A 27,100-nucleotide genomic window follows, 5' to 3' on the forward strand; every position below is an offset into this window, starting at 1 on the left:
ACGAGGAGGTGCTAGTTGGTTTAGATCGTACGGTTTCAGAGGGATTTGAGGTTAAGATATACCCAAGATGTAGATTTAACACAGAAGAATAAATCTTCTGTTTGGCATGTTGAAATTGTACCTTTTTCTAATTTATTATATATTTATATATATATTATATATAATATATAATTTATTTTTTTATGCAAGTCGTGTGAAAAATGGTTATCAATACACTGATGCCAATTCATTACATTTTTAATAGCACATGCAAACGCATTAAACAGATCCTCAAATTATTTAAGCAGGGTCACTACTCCATGACTGTTTATGGCAGCGGTTATCAAATGAATGAGAGTAAAGTGAAGGCAAGATACCCAACTTGAAGAGAAGAAGATGAAAATCAGAGGGGTGTAATTTTTGACCACTGGTGAAACCAAATCACAGTTAATCATATTTGTTGCCAGATTAGTGTGATTAGATAATAACAATACACATGCTGACACCAGGCTGCAACAAATAAACACCAAAAGACCACATTTAGGGATATTTTTTCTTTGAAAATTAAAGCAATGGTGGGTGCTTGCCTTGTACTGTACTGCAGAGTGTCTGCATCATGATAAGCATCATCATAGCAGACAGCATATCATGACAGCATCATTACAAGTTTCCACTACACCCCTCATCGAAACCATTAATCTGATACACAGTTTGAAGTTTTGAAATAAATTAAACATTGATATCAGCTACAAATGAAGCCATGTACACATCCTTAATGCTACTTCTACTTATTTAGAGTGTAGGCTTTTTGCAACAAGTTTACATAACGTCCTGTTCTTACTGACTGTTGGAAAAAGCAACGCTTCACAACAGAAGAACCAAAAGACACATTAGCAGCAAAACACTTGGGTAATTTAACATAATTTCTTCTTTTCTGCTGTAACTACAGTGGAACTGTAACTCAGTGGGAAGACCAAAGCGTCAACCCTGCCAGCAGCATCAGTTTGATTCCCACTGAGGCCACCCACTCTAAAATGTATAAAAAGTGTGTGCATTCACAGTGCTTGGGATAAGTGTCAACTACATGCTATGTCTTATCTACAGTTATTTTAGTTGGGCTAGTCTGTCACACCCTCACATTTCTGAGCAGTAAAGTCTGTGGATATGTAGGAGTTCAACAAGTCCACTACAACCCACCTAAATGATCATCTACTCATTGCTGCTCTGAATAAGAAAGCAGCATTTAAAGTATCTCAGTAGGTACAGTCTAACCAATGATTGCAACATGTTCTGCAACTGGATTTCCTCACAATCCAAAAACAGAGGCGGTGAAAAATGCTCCTCTAACCTTATATCAGCATCTGGCGAAAAATCATTTGGCAATGAATTTAACATTTCATTGCACACGGAGGTAGGTGGTATACAAAACGCAGAGCTGGAAATGCCTGTAACTCAATGCAGGAACACATGCAGTCGACGGCACATATGCTGCTGTGTTACTGACAACTAAATAAGGGATGATGAAGGTAAAAGAGGAAACAAAGGCTGCAAAATAAAACAATTCATTTCCTTACAAAAGGGGCCTTGCCACAAAAGCTAAAATCAATCCATTTATAATAACACATGCTTTCTCATCTCCCCCTCACACACACACACCTCAGTGCAGCCTGTACACATGCCAGATCTTGTCGCCCCAGGAAATGGGCTTCATACATCTTGTCTGACTGCAATAAAGCAGTGCCTAAGATTCTATTTCCAATAAACGTCGACTGATTGGAAAACTCATTCTAATATCAATTTCCATCTGGGCCCTTTAAAAGGCAATCAGCATAGCTTCATCTCGGTATATCATGGGCTCCTTGAGATGATGACACAGCACTGGCTCTCTCCTTCTGCATAATGGCCTTCTCCTATCAAGGCATCTGCAATGAATAATACCACCCATGAATGGGCTATTTAGTCTGTGTTCGCACAGATAGGGGCCACTTCCCTGAATATTAATCCAGGGTTTTACACTTCATATGGTTCTCTCAGGGCTGCACCATTTTTCATTCGGAGGACTGAGGCACTTAGTGTGATTTGGCACACTCATAGTTTCTCTCCAAGCTTTCTCAGAAGTGACAATGGTGATTACCAACGGAATCTCACTTTGTTTAAGACATCCAGATCCCACCAAACAACAATTTAAGTCAAAGAATTTCTTCGATGAATGTTGTCAGCAGCTCGTCTCAAAAACGTAAGGTCAAAGGAGAATCTAATCAAACGCACAGCCAAATGAATTTTAAAAGAGCAACAACGATAATATTCAATATTCTGGATATCAGATGTCTGTTAAAGGATACCCTGGTACCGGAGGTGGTTTTTCTAAATGTAATAATGTACAGGTCTGAGCAACTCGTTTTGCCTTAGCATTTGCTTTTCAAAAAAAATAGAAAACAAATAAAACATGGCAGTCAAAGCATTAAAAGCCCAACTAAAGGCAGAATTATTATGGCATTTTCTCATCTCCATAAAATGAATAGTCAAGATTTCTTTTTCCTCACCTTCCAGCCACTGCCCGCCTCCCTGTAGTAGGGAAAGTTATCACAGATCCACTGGTAGATCTCGCTCAGTGTCATCTTCTTCTTTGGCGAGCTGTTGATAGCAAACGTGATAAGGCTGGCGTAGCTGTAGGGCGGCTTGCCGTCCTTGTGCTGCTGCACCTCCTCCTGGTCCAGCGTGGTGTTGGGATCGAGCAGGGCGCTCTTCTTTCCCATGCCGGGCCCGTGGGCATTCTGGGCATCAGCCTTGCGAATGGCCGCCTGCATGGTCAGCTGAGGGAGCCAATCCATGGAGGTCAGGCTGCTTTCCAGCTCCGACGTCATGGTGACGACCGGCTGGACAAAAGGGGGTGGGGAAAATGTGAAGGTGTTGGTGGTAGCTGTTGGTGTTGGTGACTGATGGAGAGCAGACCAGGTGTGGAATAACAAAGGCGAGTGGGGAATGAAGTTAAGGCTCCCTCAGCTCAGGACATCAGCATACCATCTTCTGGAGATCAGCTGTAGAGAAACAGCAAAGAGACATGCTTAAATAAGTCAACCAGCCTGTGTGATAAGGAGAAATTAAACGTTGGGAATGTAGAGAAGGAAACAGCTCCAATATCAAAAACCAGGCGTGTTTGTAAAGCATGCTTATATTCGCTGTGCAGTAGATCACAAGCCAACCACTTTCTCCACCACTTGCTGCTCTGAAAGCTGACTCATAGCTGGGACTCCATCTGCACAGAGAGAGTAAATGCCAGGCAATTGTTTTCACAACTGCCAGCCAAATGGGGGAACGGCTCAGGAGGAATTCCGACTCTCTTGAGGGTAGTAAACCCCCTCTCTGTTCTTCCCTGCCTGCCTCCTTCCCCACCACCCCTTCCTCGCCAAATCGAGCCTCTGCTGTAAACAAGCCAGCTAGTGTCATCTTGCAAACTGTCCTCGGCACCGCGCGTTTCGCCGCCTGTAACAGCCTGTCTCGCTGTCCCTCTCGGCACACTGCCCTCTGCGTCTTAAAATAGAGGGGCAGAGTTGAAAAGCCTAAAGTTACCAAGATAGGTGAAAGGACGTATCTGTACGTGTGTGTGTGTGTGTGTGTGTGTGTGTGTGTGTGTGTGTGTGTGTGTGTGTGTGTGTGTGTGAGTGTGAGACAATGAAAATGAAATCAGGCTGAGGGGAAAAGCAGAATGAGGACTCACCAAGTTGTGGGATTTTTCTCTTGACTAAGCACGCTCACACAAGTGTGTTTGTTAGTGTGAGAGAGCATGTGAGAGTTTGAGTGCATGTCAGGCTGGAAATAACACAGTCTTGACAACACTTAACAGGTCAAATATCTTTCAAAAATAGTGTTTGTGTACCCTTGTGATGCCACTGAAGCAGATTTTTCAAACTTTTTAAGCACATTTGAGAATAATGAGTATTTTTGCTAAATATAACTAATACATTTTACTTGTTATACTAATAATTATTTTTATTAAAACATGCTACAAAAAAAAGGAACCTCACTTTGTCTGAATGCAGTTTTACAAGTATTAAAAATATCTACTCTATTACTGACATCGAACTTTTAAAATCTCAGATTTGTTTTATATCCGTTTACTCAATGAGCAAGTCAAAAAACATGGCAAGACAGACACAAAAAACATAATTTATATGCTGCTCTGCTTACCATCTGAAATGCATCAGGAAGAGTACGAAATTCCCAAATTGGCCGGCAGTTTGTGAGAAGCAGTATATGGCTGTCCCTTTCAATTGATCTCTCACAGTGGGGGTTAGCTAGTGCCCAGCAGCCAATTCAATATCTGCTATCAGTGCAGACAGGCAGAGCAGATGATGAAGGCATTTCCACACATCCAAACAGAATTCGGAGAAAGGAAAAACCAAAACCGGCTGCGGGAGATCATTAATGGATTGGGGCACTGGTCTTAAATCTTCCCTTAGTATAATCAGGGTCAGGTTTCATCAGCCACTGTTAAGTTTCTAATCCAAGTTTTTCTGAGCAAAATGCATTAAATTTTTTTATTCATTACATTTCTTGCCTGCTATTAAACTGATATAATTCCTATAAAGGATGCTCTGAGTATCAAAAACTTCCCATTTTCATGGCTAAGGAAGATGGATCTGACAGAGAAAAGCAGCTTTGGTTACCTTGAATTTATGCCAGAATGTTTCAAAAGCATAACTACTTTTATGATTGAGCCCCCCCCCTTCTTCTTGGTGTCAAGTCATACAGTACGTGTACCCAAACTCTGGGCGTTTGTAACATACAGAGCATGAAGGAAAACAGAGAAACACTTTCTGCTGGAAAATGACAAGTTTAGAAAGATGTTTTGATACTCGATTCCCCCCTTGATATTGTTACCTTGAGAATCTGTGGTAATGGATCAAAATCAAGCTGTTCAGACAAGCCTTATGAAACTCAAACATATTTTTAATGTTTTGAATCTGTTGTTTTTATTCTTCATTAGCACTTACATCATGGCTGTTCACAGACTAGAGGGGAAAAAAACAACACAGGAGAACTGAAACTTCTCCCCCATCCTCTGCAGTCATGAGCAGACTGATAAATGAGGAGGCTTGCTGACTGACTATACTGACAGGTGAGTCAGACTAATGGTGAATAACTCTTCCTCATCATACAAATAAATACAAGGCATCTCCACCCTGTAACTGAACTGAAGGTGACTCACAGGGCTGCTGACAGTAATTTTCCCTCTATGAGTAGAAGCCCATTGAAATACAAAACTAATTAGATTTTAAAATTAATCTACACATTATACACCGTACGGGCCTCCGGTACAGATTTTACATCAGTGTCGTAGCGTCTCTGAAAGTGCAGCCAGTACAGAGTCCATTTTGAGATACTATGTGGTACTCTTAAGCTGATCTCAGTTCAGTCAATAGCCCATTTAATTGATGTTCACACTGTTAAGTAGGGTTGCAACTATTATTTTAATCAATCAATCTGCAGAGCATTTCCTCGACTGATTAACTGCTGGGCCAGCACACTTAGCTTTAATCTTGTGTCATGCTTTTGTCCTATCACAGATGTTCTGAAAAAGGCACAAAACACACATGCTTGACAAGGTATAACTATAATATCCCACAATTTGTCTTATAAAAAATTTTTAAGCAATTAATTGTCAAAATTCCTCACTGTTTTACTGTTGATCGACTATTTGACTAACTGTTTAGAGCTGGTTCAACACAAATAATCAAGAGCATTTAATATGAAATACTTTGCCTACATTAAAAGAAACTAACCCCGGGTTACAGTCTGTCACTTATTTTAAACTGCCAGAACATGCCCAAGCTACAGTATTGTTTGCCCTTTGATTTGAGTCTGTTGCTATGCAACATGCTGACGTCACAATACGTCACTGAAAGTTTTGTTGGTTTCAACTTGTTGTTACTGATGTGAAATTACGATACAATGCTGTCATATGGTGCTGTAGGTACATAAATGCTAGAAATAGGTCCTTTTAGCCCATTTCTAAGTAGTTGCATGGCAACATGACCATGTCTTAATATTCAATATAGATAAGAACCTTCAGGGGGCCAAGACATAGGGTAAAACACACACTGAAGTCAACTACAAAATAAAAGTTGACAAAATGTCAGGCAACAAGCCTTGCTTATACATTAGTGTTTTTGTACAAGTATTTCTAAAAGTCTGCCCCTCCTGCATTATTAAATACAGCATGTTGCCATCAGAAAAGCAGAAGAGCGTTAAAAGAAAAGAGAAAAAAAAGAGAGAGACTTATGTGTAACTGATAAACTTGCAGCATGATGCATCATTGCAATGAAAATGTTTTCACAAAATACTGAGCATAAAGGGCGCATGCAAGGAGGAAGCAGGCTGAGCCTTCTGTTGGCCAGCAGAGGTGAGGTGACTGAGACAAGGGTTGATGAAAAGTGCTCCGCCCGATACATGGAGACACATGCCATTTGACCCTCCACGCTAATGATCCAGCTGCTACATAATCTGCAGGGCCAAGATGGTGACTTAATTAGAAAACCTTGTGCTGTGGCAGGAATGATGAAGCGCAACACAAGGAGGCAGTAAGACGGCCTCCCAGCTGCCTTCATTATCCAAGCAGTGGGACAGTCAACGCAGGGATCTGCCCGAGCCCACTGCTGCATCACAGAGGGCTGTCTGATTACATACACCAACAGATTTGGGGGTGGGCAGAGGAGGCGGGGAAGACGAGAAAAGCCAGAGGACATGGAACGGTGGGGGTGGGCTTGAAGGGCACAACCTAGATGGCATCAGGCCTGGTACAGAGTGGAAAGTGGCAATGGTCTGCATCCAAGGGGTCTTTGAGTTCAGGCTGTATCATTAGGAGGCCAAGGGAAAAGGCTGCAATGCCACACACATGGAGACACTTTGATCTAGCTGTAGGAAAATGAGGTTCCATCACTGTCATCGCCAACAAAAAAAAGAAAAAAAGAAAAACTTCTTTCTCCCTCTCTCCACTTTAATTTGTTTTTAGAATGGAGTGCCAAGAGTATTTTTTGAGTGCTGAGAGGGAGAAATGGACAGTCAAATCTATTCTCTATTCAACACTCAACATTTCTTTATCCTCCAGGGATTAATGGCAGATTTAGTTCTGAATGAAAAATTGAAGGCGTATTTGAAACATCTTAATTTACCAACTTCTTGACAGGACTTATCAACAGTCCTGCTGCCAGCAGAGCACTGACAGCAAATCAGTGATTGTGTTTGGTGTCTCAGCTACTAAGTTTGAAGTGGCTCAATCAAACTGACAGCATGGCTATTATACATATGCCAAGATCTCTTTTATTCAAGAATCCCCAATGAGGCAACAAGCAGAGTAACGACCAGGGATTACTCAACGTAACACAGCAGATTACGTCAGCTCGTGTTAGGCAAGCATGTACCAAGCCGCCAGTCAGCAACTGCGTCATAAAATCAGTGCTGTACTCCCGTCACCACTATTGCAAAATTCATGCCTGCACTTAGCAAGCTCTTAAAATTTTAGTACCCCCACAACAATGCATGGCCCAGAGTGAAATTAATATTTCAGCTGTGATATTACTACAGTGTATGACACTTAAATGACTTCAAACATTTTTTACGGCGACAGTAAGCACGTCTTTAATCGCAATTTAGAAAGCGAGGAGGGTTGATGAATGGGTGCATGTTTGCATAAAGTATACTAACATCATTACAGGCGTGTACGTACAAAGTGTTTCCTGGGACGGCTAAGCAATATCTGGAACCTTCTTCTGTGACATCGGATGTAGGGATACACTATATTTTTCCAAAATAGACAATTTCATACTTAACCACGTTATGCAGCAAATGGTCGGATGCGAGGATGTGAGGGTATGAAAATATGCAATCTTTGAACTCGTTTCAAAAACTGTGCACTCTCTGAACCACAATCACATCTCACTGCAGCCTTCTGGAAAAACCTCCAAACAGCAGTGTTTAAGATGTGGTATGAACCAATCGGCGTAGATTATTACTGGATCGTGAAGAATAAAACCTCCAAATGTTTGGGTGTGTTTCCAGTTCACTCTTTACTTTAGCACTTACACAGCTGCTTGTTTTAACTAGGTATTAATCACCATAGCTCCTTATGGCTAATTAGCATAAGCTACATGAGCACATGGCTAATTTGCATCAGATAACATATAAACATTACAAGAGCCATTTCAAAACAGCCGTTCCTGAACCTATACTTACACAAAAGCATTTACAACCACCACAAAATGAGCGCTCTGTTTTAAAAAAAACAAAACAAAACAAAAAAACACAACAACAACTTAATTGTGCATTACAGCTCAGAGCTTGGCTAACTACACAGTAAGCTTCAGTGACACGACAAAACTAACTCTTGGTTATTTTATTGCATTTATATTTATGCTTTACACAATGCCTCGTCTCTAGCATGTTATTTATTAATAATGCAATGGGAGGTCATAGCAGTAGCAACAGGCTTGGGTTGTGGGGTATCGACCGTTGAAATCCGCATGGCAGCTTTGGCTTGTCCAATTTCATCCAACAACTCTTAACCAGCCTATTAAATAAAGTCTTTCTTACATAAAGCTAATAATTATATTCATATAATAAGTCAATACATATGAGACAAGAGGGGACCTTGAGCAAACATCTCTATGCGACAATTCTGCTTTACATTTGTGACCTATACTCTAGTAGTTTAACAGTTCTGAACCTAGGACTGCATGCACAATACAAAAAGTTCAATCTGTGTCCAGTATCCAGCTTTAATAGCAATTACAGCCTCAGTTTCAAACAACTGGCAAACATATACTAATGATTCCTGAAAGACGAGCATGGAATTCAAACTGTTGCAATATATTGTAAAGTCTTTTCCTCATAAAATAAATTCTTCAGCTGACCACTGTTGTGATTTGGCACTATATAAATACAACTGAAGTAATGTTTTGAGAAAAACTACCCACAAAATATCCTATAATAAGGTCACTCTGCTCTTGTCACACATTGCCTCAGTGCCAATGAATGAAACTAACAGGCAGGACATTCACCAAAAAGGGAACTAGTAACTGAAGCAGAAGTGCTGCACACGAAAGGGAAGTAGGCAGAACAAAACGTGAATTAAATAGGTTTTACTATTTGAATTACAGGTATTTTTTTTCCTGTCCAGAGAGAAAAGCAAAAAAACCACACAACAGGCTAGTGTGGATTTGCAGTAGGAACCAGCACTTAAAGAACTGACATGCAGCCCATAGCCAATGCAAATCAAGAATAACTACTCTAACTGAAACAGCATGCAGGTTTGCCATCCGTCATTTCTCTTTATTTAAATGCAAGGCCAATGAATCAGAAAAAAATAAAACTGTTATCATGCTTGTCTAAAGAAATGCATATGCGTTAACCTGCATCTCGAGTATGTGTGTATCAAAAAACAGCACCTGTCACTGTGTCTGTGCTCACTGCAGGAACTACTGAGGACAATGCAAAAGCTGTAATTTTAACTCAGCATGAGTAAAAACATGTTTATACGTGACTCAATACTATAACACATCTCTTCAAGGTGAACACGGTATACAAATTCTCTACAATTAAAGCTTACAATTACTCAATATGACTAATTTTTATGGGTGTTTATACCAATCAGCGATTAACCTAGCTTAGCACACAGAAGTGGGGGATGCATAGTGACCACTCTAAAGCCCATTAATAAATATATTGACTGGAGTGTGGGGTGAACTGGAGGGTTAAATTTGAAAATCCTTAGCCAATTCCCTTCAGACCCTTTAGGTGCATCTAAAATACAACCCCTTTCAGATGCATAACTCTCTCATTGCCTTTATCTAAAGGCTCCTCACAGTTTCATTCAAACATTTCAATGACTCTGACAGAAGAAGCCACAGTACTAGTGTTATATCATGTCCTATGTGTTAACAGTACATCAGAGATGTATAATGCATTATGTCAGAGTTCTCTGAACTTGGTGGCTATATTTTTGATAACTGAAGCCATGTAATCCAAGTAGCCATGGGAACACATTCATAAGCGCTTTAATAAACTTCAGTAAACAGATGAGACAAGTGTTAAACCGTAGCTTGCAAACCACAATTCACTGGCCTGAAGTGCGGATCACAGTGTAATTTGCTGTTAGATTCTGATCAATTCCATCTCTGTGTCAGGGATAATTTATCATACATAATTAATGAGGTTACTGCTGTTGTGCCACACGTCTAAATGGGCAGAACTCTTTGGATTTGGAAAGGCTTACGGATGGCTTGTGATGCCGTTTTGTGCTGCGAGTGTGTAATAAACTCAGAAGAAAGGCTTCTAGAAACAGCTGGAAGCAACAGACGAACTTCAGCTTCCGTTAGCATTTTGTCAGAACTCGGATTACAGTCATTTACGGGGAATCTCATTAGCCTGGCTCCTTAACGCGGTTAAGACTTAACCATAAATGATGTGAAATTGTAGATCAAAGTGAAGGAAAACTCAAAATGCAACATACATGAAAGGTGTTTGGTGTTTCTGGAGAGTTCTGTATACACCTTCAATAACTGAAGGCATGCAAACGGAGCGTCCTGCACACATATGTATCAGTGTAGAAATGTGTTGCTCTCTGTCCACTGTGCAACAAAAAGTCTGTTTGTTAACATTGTTATTTGCAAATATTGCTATCCCTACTGTATAGCAAGAATAAACGGATTTAGGATAACGCAGCATCACCTCATAATAGATGCTACCCAAAGTATAACATAGATGTCTATGCATTTTCAGGACACTGTGTGCAGCAGCGTGTTTGAGCAAGGGTTACTGAAATATCTTAAATGTGTTCATTTTTTAAACATTTAGAATTGAGAATTTTGTTCAACACAAGTCAACAAAAGTTAGAATGACTTAAATTACTTTCAGTATGTTTTTTAAAGATTACTGATAGCTAACCTCACTTCCTAAGTGAGTTACCAGCAAGAGTTGATGTGAAGACATCTCTTTTTTTATGGCTCTTTGATTAAGTTGTAAAGCAAGGCAGGACTGGTTTACTTTGCAACCTAAACTTTTTTTCACCAATTACTTTTTTTTTTTTAACCAATCTCAATTTATTCAGTCATTGGAGAGCATTAGAAATATGTAAATATATATACATTAGTTATACACAATAGGCGATCAGAGCTGCATTAAACCATTAAAATGTTTAACTTCCTTTGTGCGTTGCCATTATGAGTTTTCAGTTTGCCATTTCCTCTCAAGTTTCTATAGAATGACAAATGCTTGCTGTAATAGGAAAAAAATTATTTTTATTGTATAATAAGGCTACACCACAGTCAACCCATTTTATTTCGTACCTAGAACACGGAGTTGCCTACCGAGAACTACTTCCCCTCAAATACCTGCGCATTACTGTCATCATTTCCTCTCTGAGAAAAGAGTAGTCTATTCTGCTCACATTCTGACTCCCACTTGCAGACAGAAGACTGTTGATAGGCACCAGACCAGCGCTCTCCTGCACTTATCTGCAATTTCCGCGATTAATCCCCTTTTACTGCAGTCATGCATCCGTCACGGCTAACACTCCAGCAGCATGTGTCTGCTCAGCTACAGACACAACCATTAAGGCCCTTGATGACTGTGCTGCTGCATGTGCTACCTTAGAACTGCAGAGGTGATGAATGCAGCATTAAAAACAATGTCACTAGGATTCAAACAAACCACAATAAATATTTACACCAATGATTGTTAAATGCTGACCTGACTTTGGCATGTTTGGAGAGAGAGAAACAGGAGAGCACGAGATGGAGAGAGACACAACAAGGGAAAGTGAAAGAGCGAGAGAGAGAGAGCTCATTATGACAAGAATCTTCCCGTAGTGTGATGGTAACTTGGCAAAAGGGAGGGGAATCGCTAAGTGTGCTCCCTCTGTTATGCCTGAAGATTTGGCACATGCACTCACAACAACAACAGTGATGTAACCTGGTAACAAGACTTTGGCATGTGTACTCTCGACCGAAACCCGGGTCATACCTTCCATATCAACGGCTTTATATACAGCGTGGGAGAAGCTCGTGTTTTCCTAGTGATTGCAGGGGGGGGGGGGGTAAACAGGGAGGGGTGGGAACTCTGCTCACCTGCCCTTCAGTCAAAGGAGAGACTCCTCACTTTTTCCACCCCTGCGTCTAAAGGACTTATGGGGTTATTTTAAGGATCTTTCAAACTAAAATAGCAGTGCGTCTGAGTATTGCGATTGCACGTGAGCTCTAATCATGCAGCGAACCACCCTAAGCCTCATCTTCATTAAAAAACAAAAGAAGTAGGTACCAGCAATGCCAAGGCAACAGCTTTTAATGTCAGTCTTCCTTCTCAATTAAAGGCTTAATGGTTCCGCTGAAACCACCCCCAGGAAGAAAGCATTAATAACCCAGTCCTTACTTGCATTTTTAGGATGTGTCAATTATCGCTTCACTGCTCACACGGCTGAGCACATTGTTCAGCTTATTGCAGCCTACAGCAGAGCCAGTCGCCAACTGAGGTCTCTGAACGCTGTGCACAAGCGTGCGTGTTTTACAGTGTAATCTACGTGTCAGTTATATTAGTAGGTTACATTTTGTTCGAGTTGGTTTTTAAGATGCAGGCAAGCAGACCTCTCTGCTGCGCTCTTAAAAAAGAAAAATGGTATACATGCTCTTTCAGCTCCCCTACTCCCTCAATCCCACTTCGCCTGTGGTTGAACAAATCAAGTCCATAATTATTCTGCCAATCAATGGGGAGCGCAACTGTGGCTGTGGGGCAGTTTAACGCTGAGGAGAGAGGGAGAGAGAGTTGTCAACAAAGCAAAGCTAAACCTCAAGATCCTTTAAACCCACCAAACCTTAAAAAGGCAAGAGAGATACCTTTGTCTTATTAGCTGGTGCCAAATAAAGGGAGGAATTCTAAATATGTGATAAAGAGAAAGGGCGCCAAGCTGCTGCAAATAGACAGAAAGAAAGACATGCAAGTCGGGCAGAGGGACAGAGGATCACAGTAGTCAAAGATCTGGGAGTTGTCTGGGGGATCAAGAGAGCTGCTTCAGGCTGTCTGGATAGGCCACAAAGCAAGCAACAGGGATCATAATCCCCGAATCAAGACACAGCCAAAGCAAGAGAAAAATGTGAATGGATGCACCAGTGGAAGATTTTAGCGATTAGGGACATGTCCTCAGCTTCTCAGCATTCAACCATGTTCCATGTTAATGTTTGTTTAGGGGACTGGATTGATTTATATTAGAACCCAACATATATTTGCCATTTACAGAGCTAAAACATTCCAATATTGGCCAAGGTTGTTTATATGTTTAAATGCACATATATCTACGATGTATTAAGAGTTATCCAGAAGGGAAAATGAAGGGAACATCATTTATTAGCTATGCATTTCACAGAAGACTGGAGTTGGAGCTGCTCTGCTGGACAAACTGTTTAATGACACCATTTCCAAATTTCCCCAAGGTTATTTTTGTATGCGTGATGCGATATGTTCTGTTGAAAGGGAGAGAGACCGGAAAAATTGTCATATCAGACAACATATGCACCCATTCCAATTTATCAGTTAAGAGCTGATATGAGATAGCTGACACATGGTTGTGGTCATGCACAGATAGACATGTAGACAAAGACAGATAAAAGGATGGAGAGCTATAGGCAGATAAAGGGAAGACACACAAGCACAAGGCTCCCAGTTCATTTCTGTAACTGCAGGTCAATACAAAAAACATAAAATGTTCCAGTAATTGAATAAGGCCATCCAGTGAATCAGAGCAGTGATCAGGAGGGGTTTGTCTCTCTGTCCCTAACAGCTTGCCTGGGAGGTGGCCTTTGTTTTGGAGGTGGCAGGGGTGCCTTGACACTGACCATGCGGGCCCAATTACCCGAGTCCCACGGCCTGGGGGCCCGCATTAACACAGTGCCCCCCGGGAGGTTGACTCTATGCCAGCCTGGCAGCCAGCAAGACTCTGCTGCTGAATCACAAATAGACCACTTAAGGCGCTGGCAGCCCGAGTGTTTGGTGGCAATCCTGAGGGCCTATCCTCCTTAGTATTGGCTACATCCAGTTCTATGTTGATGAACCGGTGTCTGAGGCAAGCAGCGGGCTCTGTCTGCATGGGATCAGAAGCTGTCCACCCAAAAAAAAAAAAAAAAACCCCAAAAAACAAAAAACTACACCACCTGAGTAAAGTTATTCTCTTTAGGAGTTTAAAAATAGTAAAAGAAATGCAGTAATATCAAGGACAAGTCACTTCAGTTTTATTTATATTGCCCAAATGATAACAACAGTTGCCTAAAGATGGTTTATGCTGTAAGACCCTATAGAAATACAGAGAAAACCCCAGCAATCAGACTACTTCCTATGAGCAAGCACTTTGTGACAGTGGGACAGGTACCCACCAGCCATCTCCCATGACTAGCTCGTGGTGGGAGGAGGGAGACGGAACACAAGACTAACTGTGGAAATGTAGACCTATGTGGGGTATAAAAACATAGGTTGATGACTTGTATCGATTTAATAATCAAGTCATCATTTTCTTTGCTAGCAATTTTTTTTTAAATTACTGATTCAAGCTTCTTAATGGTGAGGAAACGCCACTTCTCTTTACCTTACATGACAGTGAACTGTACAGACAGTTTTGCAAGTCAGTCTATTAGTTTATCTTAAATTGGGCTAAAACTGCTGGTTTAATTTAAAATGACAAACTGCCACAGTAATCAATAATAGAAATTAACACTGAGCAACAGGCATGGTCAAGTAATTCTAATATGATGAGAATTACAAAAGATTATTAGGTCTAAATGACCAGCACATATTCAGTTGTCTGTCAAGTACACAGTGACAGCTCGGACATATATCATAGATAAATGTGAAAAATGTGGAAGAGACACAACAATGAAGAAATGTTAAAAAGAAAGGATGCCAGAATAACCCAAGCATGATTTAAAGGAATTACCTATGTGGGCAATGCGTGTTCTGAGTACATAACAAAGAGCAGCAATCGGGTCATGAATTTCAAATTCAAAACAGAGTGGATGAGCATTGGCAGCTCTAAAGCGGGAGCAGACTGAAGGAGCTGTAACATTAGTTATACTGAGACAGAATTTTCTTTCAAACTCCAAGTACAAAGAAAACAAAATCAAAGTTGAAATAGCTTGCGGTTTTGGTTGATCTGTTAGATGTTCCTCTCACGTAAAGCCAAAAATCGTCTTCATTTATAATGGCACTAGAACTGGGGTTATAATTAAAACCATTTTGCTTTTTAATCAATATTCAATCTCTCAGAAATAATTAACAGCATATTAAAGAGTTTACTGCCTGACAGAGCTGGATGCCTCTACATCATTAAGCTGTTGAAGCGCTGCTCTTTGACTCCTCATGTCCCATTTCAGTGGTTTACTGCGCCTCTGTACAGGCTCTTTAAAATGCTCCCGGAGTCGTACTGTACCTGCAGATAATAATACGGTCCGCTGATGACATATAGCATATATACTCTCCCGCTCACACTGAGACGTGGCTTTTGAGCATGTAAACACTTACATGAGTGAATTTGCGTGTTACAAATACAAGGCTTACGCAAGTGCAGCTTCACGCGAAATGAAAGCAAACTACGATCAAGGTTTGCAGGGCATATTGCTGAGAGTCAGCCACCTGCCATAAATCTGTGCCCTTTCCCCTGAGTGATAATGCACACTGCATTGGAAGTTGCACAACAACAGGGCACACAACATATTAGCAGCCTGGGAAGTCATGGGTCAATAGTTACATATTTTCTTCACTCTCCATTCTTCAGCATTACCAAGGCATTTTAGCCACCGAGATACTGGAGGTTTCTGTTCTGCAGACTCTCTCTGTCAAATACATAATATGCAGGTCGGACACACATTAGCACGCACACCCACCACATGCAGTCCAGTTAAACCATGATCATAATTATCATATATGTCTACAAGAGAAACAATTTAGCCACTGTAGCAGAATACAGTATGAAAGCACTGTAATCAGCTGTCGAATTAAACAACGCTGTCTTGCGTCACCAGGAATTGTCTGTGTTTATACAAGCCAATAAATTCCTTGGGCATTCTCCAGATGACTTCCATGATAATTTGGACGCAGCTCAGTTCTACTGCTGATTAAGGAGAGAGCGGTCGAGTAAAAACATGAAACCGAGACTGTCTGCAGCCAGGCCAGGAATGAGTGGACCAGGAATTTGTTTTCATGTGGAACAGACAGCTGTCGGTGTCTATACCTGTTCTCTTCACGCTGCTACGTTCCAGATAATTTCAATTAATTTGGTTTCCTGGAGACAATGTTGCTATTTATCTGGGTGTGGATAACGTGGGGAAGGTAACAGCAATCGTTGTTGGTTTAAGCTCTGCAGTCAAAACACCTACTGGCAAAGAAATGGATGTGAGGTTACTGCCTTACAAGAGGCACAATAGGTCATCACAAAAGGAGTGGATTTACCATAATAAACAGCAGACACGTGAGTTAGGCCTAAAGTCAAAAGTTCTTGGCTTCCACTTCTAACCTTACAAGAGGAGATTTGATGGTAACTCAGATATATTGGCACTCAGCCTCTGGTGCTTTTGAATAAAAGCTTTTAGGCAAATACTGGATTTGCTACTTGCATTGTTTGGGCACAACTAAGCTAACAGCACATCTTGGCAGTCTGATACAACACAGAAACCAAAATAAAGATGTGACTCATCTAAGGTTGACGTGTGTACATTATGACAATTGATAGCCTTAAAATAGACCTCTATTATGCGGTTTGTTTAAATTTACTTAAACATTTCTTCTATATATAGATGAAAGGCAATCAAAACTAATCGCCATAATTGAATATAGTTAAGAGATTGCGGTTGTGGGAAAACTGCTCTAGGAGCAACTGGAAAAGGAAAAATAAGGCCACGACATAACCAAGTTGAACAGTTTAACAGAGGATAAATCTAAATGATAAATTTTAACACTTATCCCACTCTTGCAGGATTCAGCCAGGAAGCTGTATAAGCACTTAGACTGTTGTATGAGTAGAAGTTGTGTTTGCATGAAGGAAAGTGGTCCACTGTAAACTCTACTGACATTTACTCTGCAAAGGTATGTTATGATCCCCGGAGTAACAGTCCACAAGATGGCACGAAACTTAAATAGTTCTATTCATCCACTGATTAACATAGCCATCATAAAGTAACTACTCAGACCGGATGTTGTTAAGCAGCTGACTCAACGCTGCAGTATGAACACAAGGACATTTCTCACAGGCAGATGAATGCCCCATAATCATCAGACTTTTGAGATCCAGTGCGCCTGGTTGCAACATACAAGACACTATTGAAGCCCCTGAATATCATTACACAAGTTGCAACTCTGCGTCACACATCAGACTGAGCCCAAATACCCATGTTGCTAAATTTTTTTCACTTAACCAGTTAAACTACAGGAGCAGCAACGGTACTCCTGGTAAATCATCCAGCAATACAAACACAGGCCTCAAACACCCTTAGGAACTCCAATTGTGTCCCCACCCAACACTCCCGCAGACAGCCCAACCCCCTGCAACACAGGAACTCCCTCCAGTGTGAAGAAGCCGTCAGACGGCAATTTGAGAGTGATGTCAGACAGGAGAGCCACGAGCAGAAGGAGTTGCTCTTCTACTATTGTGAAATGACTGTGGTGTTTCCAATGAGGAACTCTTCATTTTAGAGGAGGAAGGTGTAGTGGTGAGGTGGGACTTCTTTCCACACCAATATAATACATCAAATACCTCAGAAACAAGAGTTTATCAGCACTACTGATCAGCGAACTGCCCAGTCTGTCTATTGATTCTGTGTGTCATTTTTCACATATAACAAAAACACTTAATCCCACAGATGCAAGGCCTTCGAGCTGCAGCATTTCTTGAAGAACCGAGGTGCAAATTAACTGCAGTAAACAGTGATGTTCCCACAGAATCTGTTTTCCCAAAGCACTGCTTTCCAGCGGGCAAACAACTTAACACCTGGGAGTTCAGAAGCAGCACTGACAGATCAGCAAATGCTTGGTAGTAGTAAAACAAAAGCCTCAAAAAAATATAGTAATTCTGACTAGAATCAGAATACTCTGGCTGAATCTGTACAATTACTAGATAGTCAATGTGTTCGTAATTTTTAAACAACAGTTATTTGCATGGGACTGACTTTTGACCACAGTTTTAAAAAAGATGAGCCAAAGAGAGTAAGTGAGAGAAATACAACTGAAACTTACACTTACTCATTGTTTCCACACACTGACTATACTTGGGTGGGCCATCAAGAGATACTGACTGCATTGTGATCAATTCCCTTGCTCTTGTTTTGAAAGGCCACTTGCTGTTAACCCGCTAACTTCAATCTTTCCTGGTCCACTGTTCCTCTACAGGCAGGCTGCTGCTTTGGCAACCCACAAAACTCTACCATCTTGGACTGCATCTTGTGATAGCAGTGCTTGTTTTGCTCCTGCGACCCGCTCTGAGCTTAACTTGAAGCAGGTGGAGAGCTGGTTCAGCTACTCTAACCTCATGACGACTGCAGAGCAGGAGGAGGAGCTGCAGTCCAAGACAGTGGAGTTCGAGTTCACGGACAGGAGGAGGAGCTGATTATTGTGTTTTCTGTCACAAAGAGCAAGTCTGCATTTGTGCAAGAGTGTGACACAAATATAATCCAGTTCTGTAGGAAACGATGCATACTGGCAACTTGTCTCAACATAATATCATAATCAAACTTTACTTTCCAAAAAACTACAACAAACAAACAAACAAACCAAAAAAAAAAGAAAAAATGCCTTGTTTTTCTTGGCTCTCTCTTCCAGAGTGTGCACATCCTCTTTCCAACATGTCGTACAGTCATGCATTACAAGGAACACCACCGCCACACTGTCGTCTCAGACAAAGCCTTAATCCACTATCTGTCTAATTTGCCTAATCTTCATGTTTCTTCAAACATGGAGTCTTATTTCCTAGGTTAGTTTCTAACTTTAAGATCCTGGAATTTATATTTCCTAGGTCTATTTGGATCCAAAAGCCAGAAGGAGTCGTGTAGATTTAAGGACTCTATGGCATACAGTAGGCCTCAGCTTATGTGAAGTGCCTGTTAACCTCTGATTGATCTGCAGAGCTCATCAAAAGTCTTGAGTGCTTTACATTACTGGATGGAGACAGGCCAAAGCACCCCAACACTGACCAGAGATTTACTTCTTTATGATTGAATAAAATTACATTCAAGGAGCTATTGGACAGACTAATGAGGTTTATGATGCACTTTACAGACTGCAGTGAGGATGTCAGCTGATATATTCCTAATGCACATCAATCAACAGCATTGTATTTTACTTCATAAATCATCACATGAAGCATCCAGTTTGTGGATGCTTAAAGAATCTAGGGAGGGTAAAGTGCTTTGTCCAATCATCTGATTTTATCTTGAAGCTATTCTTCTAATCACAAGATACTCCTCAATCGAAATGGCTGTTGTTGTGTTTTGTTAAATGTTTCTCTCTTTTTTAGTAAACTGTAAATCCCCAGAAATGTGGAAACCAGAAGATCGCATCTACAACAAGCACTGTAGGATGCTAAACTTTAAGCAGAGTCTATACAAAAGCCTCATTACATTTGCTAATGGTGGTGATGATGAAGCAGGGTTTTGTTTTTTTTATTTCACACCATGTCTTGCTGGTGTAAAAGATAAGGCTAATTAACATGGCACCATTTGCATCTTTACCTCTGTGTTTCAACACCAAAGGGAAGAGTGCAGCCACAGCAGGCTAATGAATGTTTGATTTGAGCGGGAAGACTCTCTGTCACTTCCAACGCTCCAGACATTACTCTGTTCGAAACCCCACCCCCTCCCCCTAAATTCTCATGTTCTCCTAGCTGGCAGAGCTGTCTGCGGTTCACCTTTTTCCCTCCACCTTCCCTTTCTCCAGCTTAAATTCCTGAGTTCATCCCCCTTTTCCTCACCCCCCACTACTACCACCACCACACAGGCTGCGCTCATTACAGCGGATTTGCATGTCTGCTCCAGAGCAGTATGAGAAGAGATGAAACAGAACTCCCAGTGGCTGCCTCTGCAGTGCTTCACTCATCTGACAGAAAGAGCTCCAGTTTGGGCCCCAGACACAGTCAGAAAACAAATGCAGGCTTCTTAAAGGGGCCATACGCACGCATATACGCAAACAAACTCAGAGATACTCCCCCAGAAAGAATTTACATTGCACAGTATTCAGTTTAAATATATCTGCATGCAGGAGTTGAACTGGAAAAAAATTAAATAAATCTACCTTAAGGCTGCTAAAACTTGGAAGGAAGAGTTGTGTTATTGTGCAGCCAGTCTCCATTCCCACTGAGAGATCACACATCTAAGAACGATGGAGTGTTTCCCCACACAGACTTTACTGGGGCGGGCCATCCAGGTATATTAAGTGCTATACATCTGGCAAGTCATTTTAGTATTTTAATTTTAATCCCCTCAGAGAAGACAACACCCTCTGTGCTTAAAAAATAAATAAATAAATAAAAATTAAAAATATTAATCATAATAAAAAAACCTATTCCTGCTCCTTCCAGTCTCATGCTTGGCACACTATCTTGGCTGCTAGAATAACATAACTGCCTCTCCGGTGAGCGTCTCGTCCCGCAGTCGGACGGCCTGTAGCATTTTGGGCTGCAGCTGGTGACAGGAGTCTTTGTCCTGCTCTGCTCTCCAAGCTGGAGGGCCACTCTAAGCAGAAATGGTTGTGCTCACTGAGGCTGCAGAGCACAACATCGCCAGCAGCAAACCAACACTCTGGAAATGAAGTCCATCCATGGGATGAGAATCTCACTGGAGAGACAGCCACTTCTAATAATCTGTTACTTGTAGTTAAAGTACCTGAAGAGGAGCATGATGTAATCTAATCTAATATTAGATTACCCTTACAAATGGATTTTAATCATCATAAGTAAAAAAATATATATATATATATTGTTTCGTATACCGCAATTGGTGCAAGTTTGAATTTTTTCCGATTACTGGAAAATAAAATAATTATTGGAATACTGATTGTGTCCATGTGCTCCTTGAACTGTTATGCCTTAAGAAGGCTATATAATTTTTCTTGCTACTAAATTTCTTAGTTTTAGACTGTAAAACTGCAAAACTGGAGCATTTCTGATTAGTCATTTGTCTTCTTTGATGTTGGCAAGGAACTATCACTGGAGCAATGGCAGAAAACACACTGTGATACTACCGCACAGTGATTATTGCTGCAAATTATGCTATATCACATAAAGTATGCAAAGTGAGCAAATGTTACATACTTTGCTTTAAAACAAACAAAAAAGAAAAGCCAAGTATGTAGCAAAGAAAGGTCCGTCTTTTGTTTCTGGTCCCCTTTTTGCGCTTTTGTTGAGGATGACTCATTGGCGAAAGTGGTGAATCATGTGCCATGCAACATGAGTCAGTGTGAAAGAAGGGCAGACAGTCCTATACCATGCAAGCTCCAGATCTGACCTGCACAGTTCCCCACCAACCCAAGAAGTTAGTGTTCTAAAAGAAAAAAGAAAAATGCTTAGCCTTGGTGGAAATGCAAAATCCATGAATAAAAAAAAATTTTTAAAAAATGGGTTTGGGTCGTCAAGCTCATTTTCATGTTTCACTTGAAACATATTTAACTAAAGCTAACAAACAGTCTAATTTTGTAGTTTCGAGTGACAGGGTGAAGGAAAATCCAACTCAGTCTGCTCTGACTCATAGGTATATGATGGCTTACTAAGCATATAAATAAAATAAGGAGAATTAAAAATGAGAACTTGGAAATTATTTTGTGTTTCAAGACTTTCATATCCATTTTCTTATTTGGGCGAAAATAGATGCCCTTTGAAAATACAACAATATAAACTGCCAGTAGTTAAATGTGTGAAATGTTCGCTAAATATGGATTAAAAGCACTGATTGGCGGCCCTAACATAAAAAAGTATTACCAAATCCCTCTATATTCAATTAATTTTTATTAGTTTTAACCAAATCCTACAACACACAGTTGTGCAAAAGAATAAAGAAGGGCGCACTTATTACAATATTTAATATATGAATTAACAGCAGTGACGCTTTTTAACAGCAGGGTGATTTGACTGTGTAACCACAATCTGTCGAGCAGAAAATAAATGACAGATCAGACAAGACAAATCAGTGTTTCACTTTGAGAGCGTTTACTGCAATGTTTGTACTGTCCCGGGGCGACAATGGTGGCGTCATAAGCACCAAGATGTAACCAGGGCAACAACAAAAAATAAACAAAATATCTCAACAACCTAAAATCGAATTTAAAAAATAAATAAATTTGAAAAAGAGAAAAAAAGAGAAAAAAGGAAAAAAGAACGTTAAAAATCCTTATTAGTTACACATATTTATCAACCTTTATAACAAGATAATCAGTATAATATACATAGTTAAGCAGACCTTTCATGCTAACATTCAACTTCATATTTTCAATCTTTGGGCTATGCTACACTAGTTCTGTATGATTCACAGTACAATAATCCTTATTTATCTTGTACTGGGCTTTTTAATAAACAAGAACTGTATACATGAGATTTGAAAAGAAAAAAAAAAAAAAAAAAAAAAAAGAGACGAGGGGAAAAAAGTTGTCCAAAACATGGCAGAACCAAAATAAGAAAATGCACGTTAGGTCCCTTCAAGTCTCTAAATTATTAAACCTGGGTTTGTTTGTTACGGATTAGGGCAAACTGTTAACTGCTGTCATGCACACTGAGCAGGTGAAGTTGCACCAAAAATGTTCAATGGTCCCTTGTAGTATGACATTTGATGACTTCTCTGCCACATGTGACACTCTGTATTACCACATCCGCTATGCTGCTCATTTACCACTATCATGTTATCTCAGTAGTCAGAGATAGATAAAAATAAAGTGTACAATAGAAACTAACTGATATTTAAGTTCTAAAGCATCCTCTCTGAATACGTCTCTAAAGTCTGAAATAAACCTGTTGTTTACTTAGAAACTAAATGACCAAAGTGAAGAAGTGATAAAATTAGCCAAAGCCAAAAATATGTTATTTCAAGTTATAGTAATTTTATTTTATTTTATTTTTTCTTTGAGAGGAAACACTGGTCACCTAAGTTTGCTATTGGCCTTCATTCTGCAGAAATGATAGCCTGCTAAACACTAATGAATTCATCCTGTCACCTGACAACCTGGCTGGTGACAATTCATTTAATGCACATAAGCACAATTGATCTACATATAGTTAAAGGCAACGAGGCTGCATTACTTAGAAGTCTCTCGCGTTATTTCTGGGCAGTCGATAAATAAAAATGTATTTTATGCTTGACACCTGATTTTGAAAACTTTAAGATTAATATATTTCTTATTCTGATACTCTTTGAGGAATTTTTGTGTGGAGGAAAAACCCTGAACATCAACCCCCAAAAATATGGATAAGTAAATCTTCCTTAGTCTGTAGAAAGTCGTTTCCTCTATCTTCAATGTGCATATCGCTATGACACCAAAAATATGATTAATTGGTCAGCATTGTGTCATCTAGATTTTGTAGGTCATGATGAGATTTTATGTAGAAGATGGTAACAGAACCGCATTGTTCCTCCTGTATCCGCTAGTCGAACCTCGGATACAGGAGGAACAATGCGGTTTTCGTCCTGATCGCGGAACACTGGACCAGCTCTTTATCCTCTCAAGGATACTTGAGGGTGCATGGGAGTTTGCCCAACCAGTCTACATGTGTTTTGTGGACTTGGAGAAGGCATTCGACCGTGTCCCTCGGGGTGTCCTGTGGGAGGTGTTGCGGGAGTATGGGGTGTCTGGCCCATTGCTACGGGCCATTCGATCCCTATACAACCGTTGCAAGAGTTTGGTTCGCATTGCAGGCAATAAGTCGGACTCTTCCCGGTGGGTGATGGGCTCCGCCAGGGCTGCCCTTTGTCACCGGTTCTGTTCATAATTTTTATGGGCAGGATTTCTAGGCGCAGCCAACTGGCGGAGGGCTTTCACTTCGGTGGCCTCAGAATCTCATCTCTGCTTTTTGCGGATGATGTGGTTCTGTTGGCTTCATCGGGTGAAGGCCTCCAGCTCGCACTGGAACGGTTCGCAGCCGAGTGTGAAGCAGCGGGAATGAAGATCAGCACCTCCGAATCTGAGGCCATGGTTCTCAGCCGGAAAAGGGTGGAGTGCCCACTCCGGGTTGGGGATGAGTTCCTGCCCCAAGTGGAGGAGTTCAAGTATCTCAGGGTCTTGTTCGCGAGTGATGGGAGAAGGGAGCCGGAGATCGACAGACGGATTGGTGCTGCGGCTGCAGTGATGCTGACGCTGCACTGGTCGGTCGTGGTGAAGAGGGAGCTGAGTGTAAAAGCGAAGCTCTCAATTTACCGGTCGATCTACGTCCCTACCCTCACCTATGGCCACGAGCTGTGGGTAGTGACCGAAAGAACGAGATCGCGGATACAAGCGGCAGAAATGAGCTTCCTCCGAAGGGTGGCTGGCCTCTCCCTTAGAGATAGGGTGAGAAGTTCGGCCATCCAGGAGGGGCTCAGAGTAGAGCCGCTGCTCCTCCACATTGAAAGGAGCCAGTTGAGGTGGTTCGGGCATCTGACAAGGATGCCTCCTGGGCACCTCCTGGGTGAGGTGTTCCGGGCATGTCCCACCGGGAGGAGGCCCCGGGGCAGACCCAGGACACGCTGGAGAGATTATATCTCTCGGCTGGCCTGGGAATGCCTTGGTGTTCCCCCGGATAAGCTGGAGGAGGTGGCTGGGAGGTCTGGGCTTCTCTGCTTAGGCTGCTGCCCCCGCGACCCGGTCTCGGATAAAGCGGATGAAGATGGATGGATGGATGGATGGATGGTAACAGAAGAAAAAACAAAACTAGGTGGCACCAGTGCCAGGGGTGATACAAAATATTCATATTGCAATGCAATTATCGGCAGGCTGGTGCCAAATATTGACCCAAAACATGCAGCCGCTCTGATTCTCCCACTAATTTGACTTACCAGAGTTACTATTTAGCCATCTTTAAGGGAAGATAAAGACAGTAACAGGGGGAAAATGGCAGACACAGAGGTGAGCTAATTACAGAGCTAAAACTCTGCCATTATAACTTATTAACACACACGCACACACACCACGCCACTTTGTTAAGTACATGTGTTCAACATGTGTTCGTGAAAACATCTAATCAGCCAATCACATGGCACCAACTCAATGAATTTGGGCATGAAGACATAATGATGATGACCTGCTGAAGTTCACACCAAACATCAGAAGAGAGAACAAGGGTGATTGAAGTGAATTTGAGCATGGGCGTGGTTGTTGTGCCAGATGGACTCTTCTGAGTATTCCAGAAACTGCTGATCTATGGGATTTTCTCACAAAACCAATTTCTAAGGGTTTGTAGAGATTATAGGGGAAAAAAAACAAAACAAAACAAAACAAAAAAAACCCCAAAACCCAGCAACCATCAGTTCTCTGGGTGAAAATGCCTTGTTTGATGCCAGACGTCCGATGAGCATGGCCAGATTCCTTCAAACTGATAGGAAGGCAATAGTAGCTCAAATAACCACTTGTTACAAGGAAGGTCTGTAGAAGAGCATCTGTGAACGCACAGCACATCAAAACTTGAAGCAGATGGGCTACAGGAGCAGACCACACCAGGTCGCACTTCTGTTAGCTAAGAACAGGAAAGCCAGCATACAATTTGCACATGCTCACCAATATTTGACAATGGAAGACAGCATTTAGCGTAAAAAACATAAAAGCATGGGTCCATCCCACTTTGTAACAATAGTTCAGGTTGCTACTGGTTCAGACTTTTGGCCCTTAATACCATGTGAGCATGGTTTAACCACCACAGCCTTCCTTGCTGATCACCTCCCTCCCTTTATGACCACAGTATACCTTCTACAAAGCTCAAATAATTTCAGAGTGTTTTTCCCCCCTCCCCAACACCACAGCGAGTTCACTCTACTCAAATGACCTCTGCACCTTTGGAATGTTATGCAAAGGGAGATTCACACATTTCAATATGGACCATATCACCATATCACTGAGGAATGTTTCCAGCACCTTGTTGAATCTATGCCATGAAGAAGGCAAATGGGGGTCCAACCCAATACAAGCAAGTGGCCATGGGCATATACAAATACCAGTAAATGAATACCTGCTTTATGCTTTTTTTGTTAGGGTTTTTTATTTTGTACTTTAGTTACACAAAGAGTTATGATACTATTGTTAGAGGCCAATGTATTGTAATATTTTCACATTGTGGGTTACACCCACCCCTAACCAGTACCACTAGTGTAGATTCGAAGCCATGCTTATTGGTTTGTTAGCAATATTCTAGCGAACCACACAACCAGCAAATTCAAGGTCACGCTTTTATAGCAGGCTGATTATATACTGAAGTAAATGGGTAACAATGTAGGTGTGCCACTGGACTGAGAAATTCTAGGCTTGAGCTTTATAAAGGCGCCTGGAGGATTTCACTGAGAGCAAAATGTTTGATAAAGCAAAGAAGAGAATCAAAATGCTCGACTGATGGTCAAAGTGGTTCACCACTGGGACCTCAAAGAAAGAAGAAAACACGTGACAAAATTCATTGGAGACAGGAAATGATAAAAATAAAAGAGGTTTCAAAAAGGCAGTCATTTCAGATGACTAAATAGGGATTATCAGGCATAAACTCAAGCAGCAATCTGCATTAACCAAAGACTTCATAATTTGTTCCCCTCCAATTATAGTCACTTTTGTCAGAGCATCATTTTGACTTTCTGTGAATGGACTCGCACAAAAAGGCATAAATCAGAGCAATGTGAGCTGCCTGCAAAACTTAGCACAAGTGTGGCCGAGGCCACACAGCACACATTAAGTCATTGAAGTCCCCATGCCTACAGTCCCTCCCTGACCCCCCACTGTACACACCAGTAACTCCCCAGCACTAAGCCTTTCAGACCAAACACTGCTCTGCCTTCTGCATCTTAATAAGAGGAGGGAAACTAGAAGGGAAGTGAAGGCATGGCAGTCTTTTAGAGGAAGCCGAATAAATGACTGAACACACACCCTGGGGCGGGCATGCTGGGGGGTT

At 41.2% G+C, this 27,100-nt stretch overlaps 1 protein-coding gene across 3 annotated transcripts in view; it reads right to left on the minus strand.

Annotated features, from left to right (window-relative positions):
• foxj3 (forkhead box J3) overlaps positions 1 to 27,100 on the minus strand; it is an 86,675-nt gene that overhangs the window by 50,984 nt on the left and 8,591 nt on the right. For all 3 annotated transcript variants that reach the window (XM_019359255.2, XM_005453461.4, XM_005453462.4), the window contains exon 2: positions 2,523 to 3,017. In XM_019359255.2, the coding sequence (XP_019214800.1) occupies positions 2,523 to 2,843 (321 nt within the window). In that variant the 5' untranslated portion in view covers positions 2,844 to 3,017. The remainder of the gene's footprint in view (positions 1 to 2,522; positions 3,018 to 27,100) is intronic.

Source organism: Oreochromis niloticus, linkage group LG5, assembly GCF_001858045.2.
Source record: "Oreochromis niloticus isolate F11D_XX linkage group LG5, O_niloticus_UMD_NMBU, whole genome shotgun sequence".
NCBI lineage: Eukaryota > Metazoa > Chordata > Actinopteri > Cichliformes > Cichlidae > Oreochromis > Oreochromis niloticus.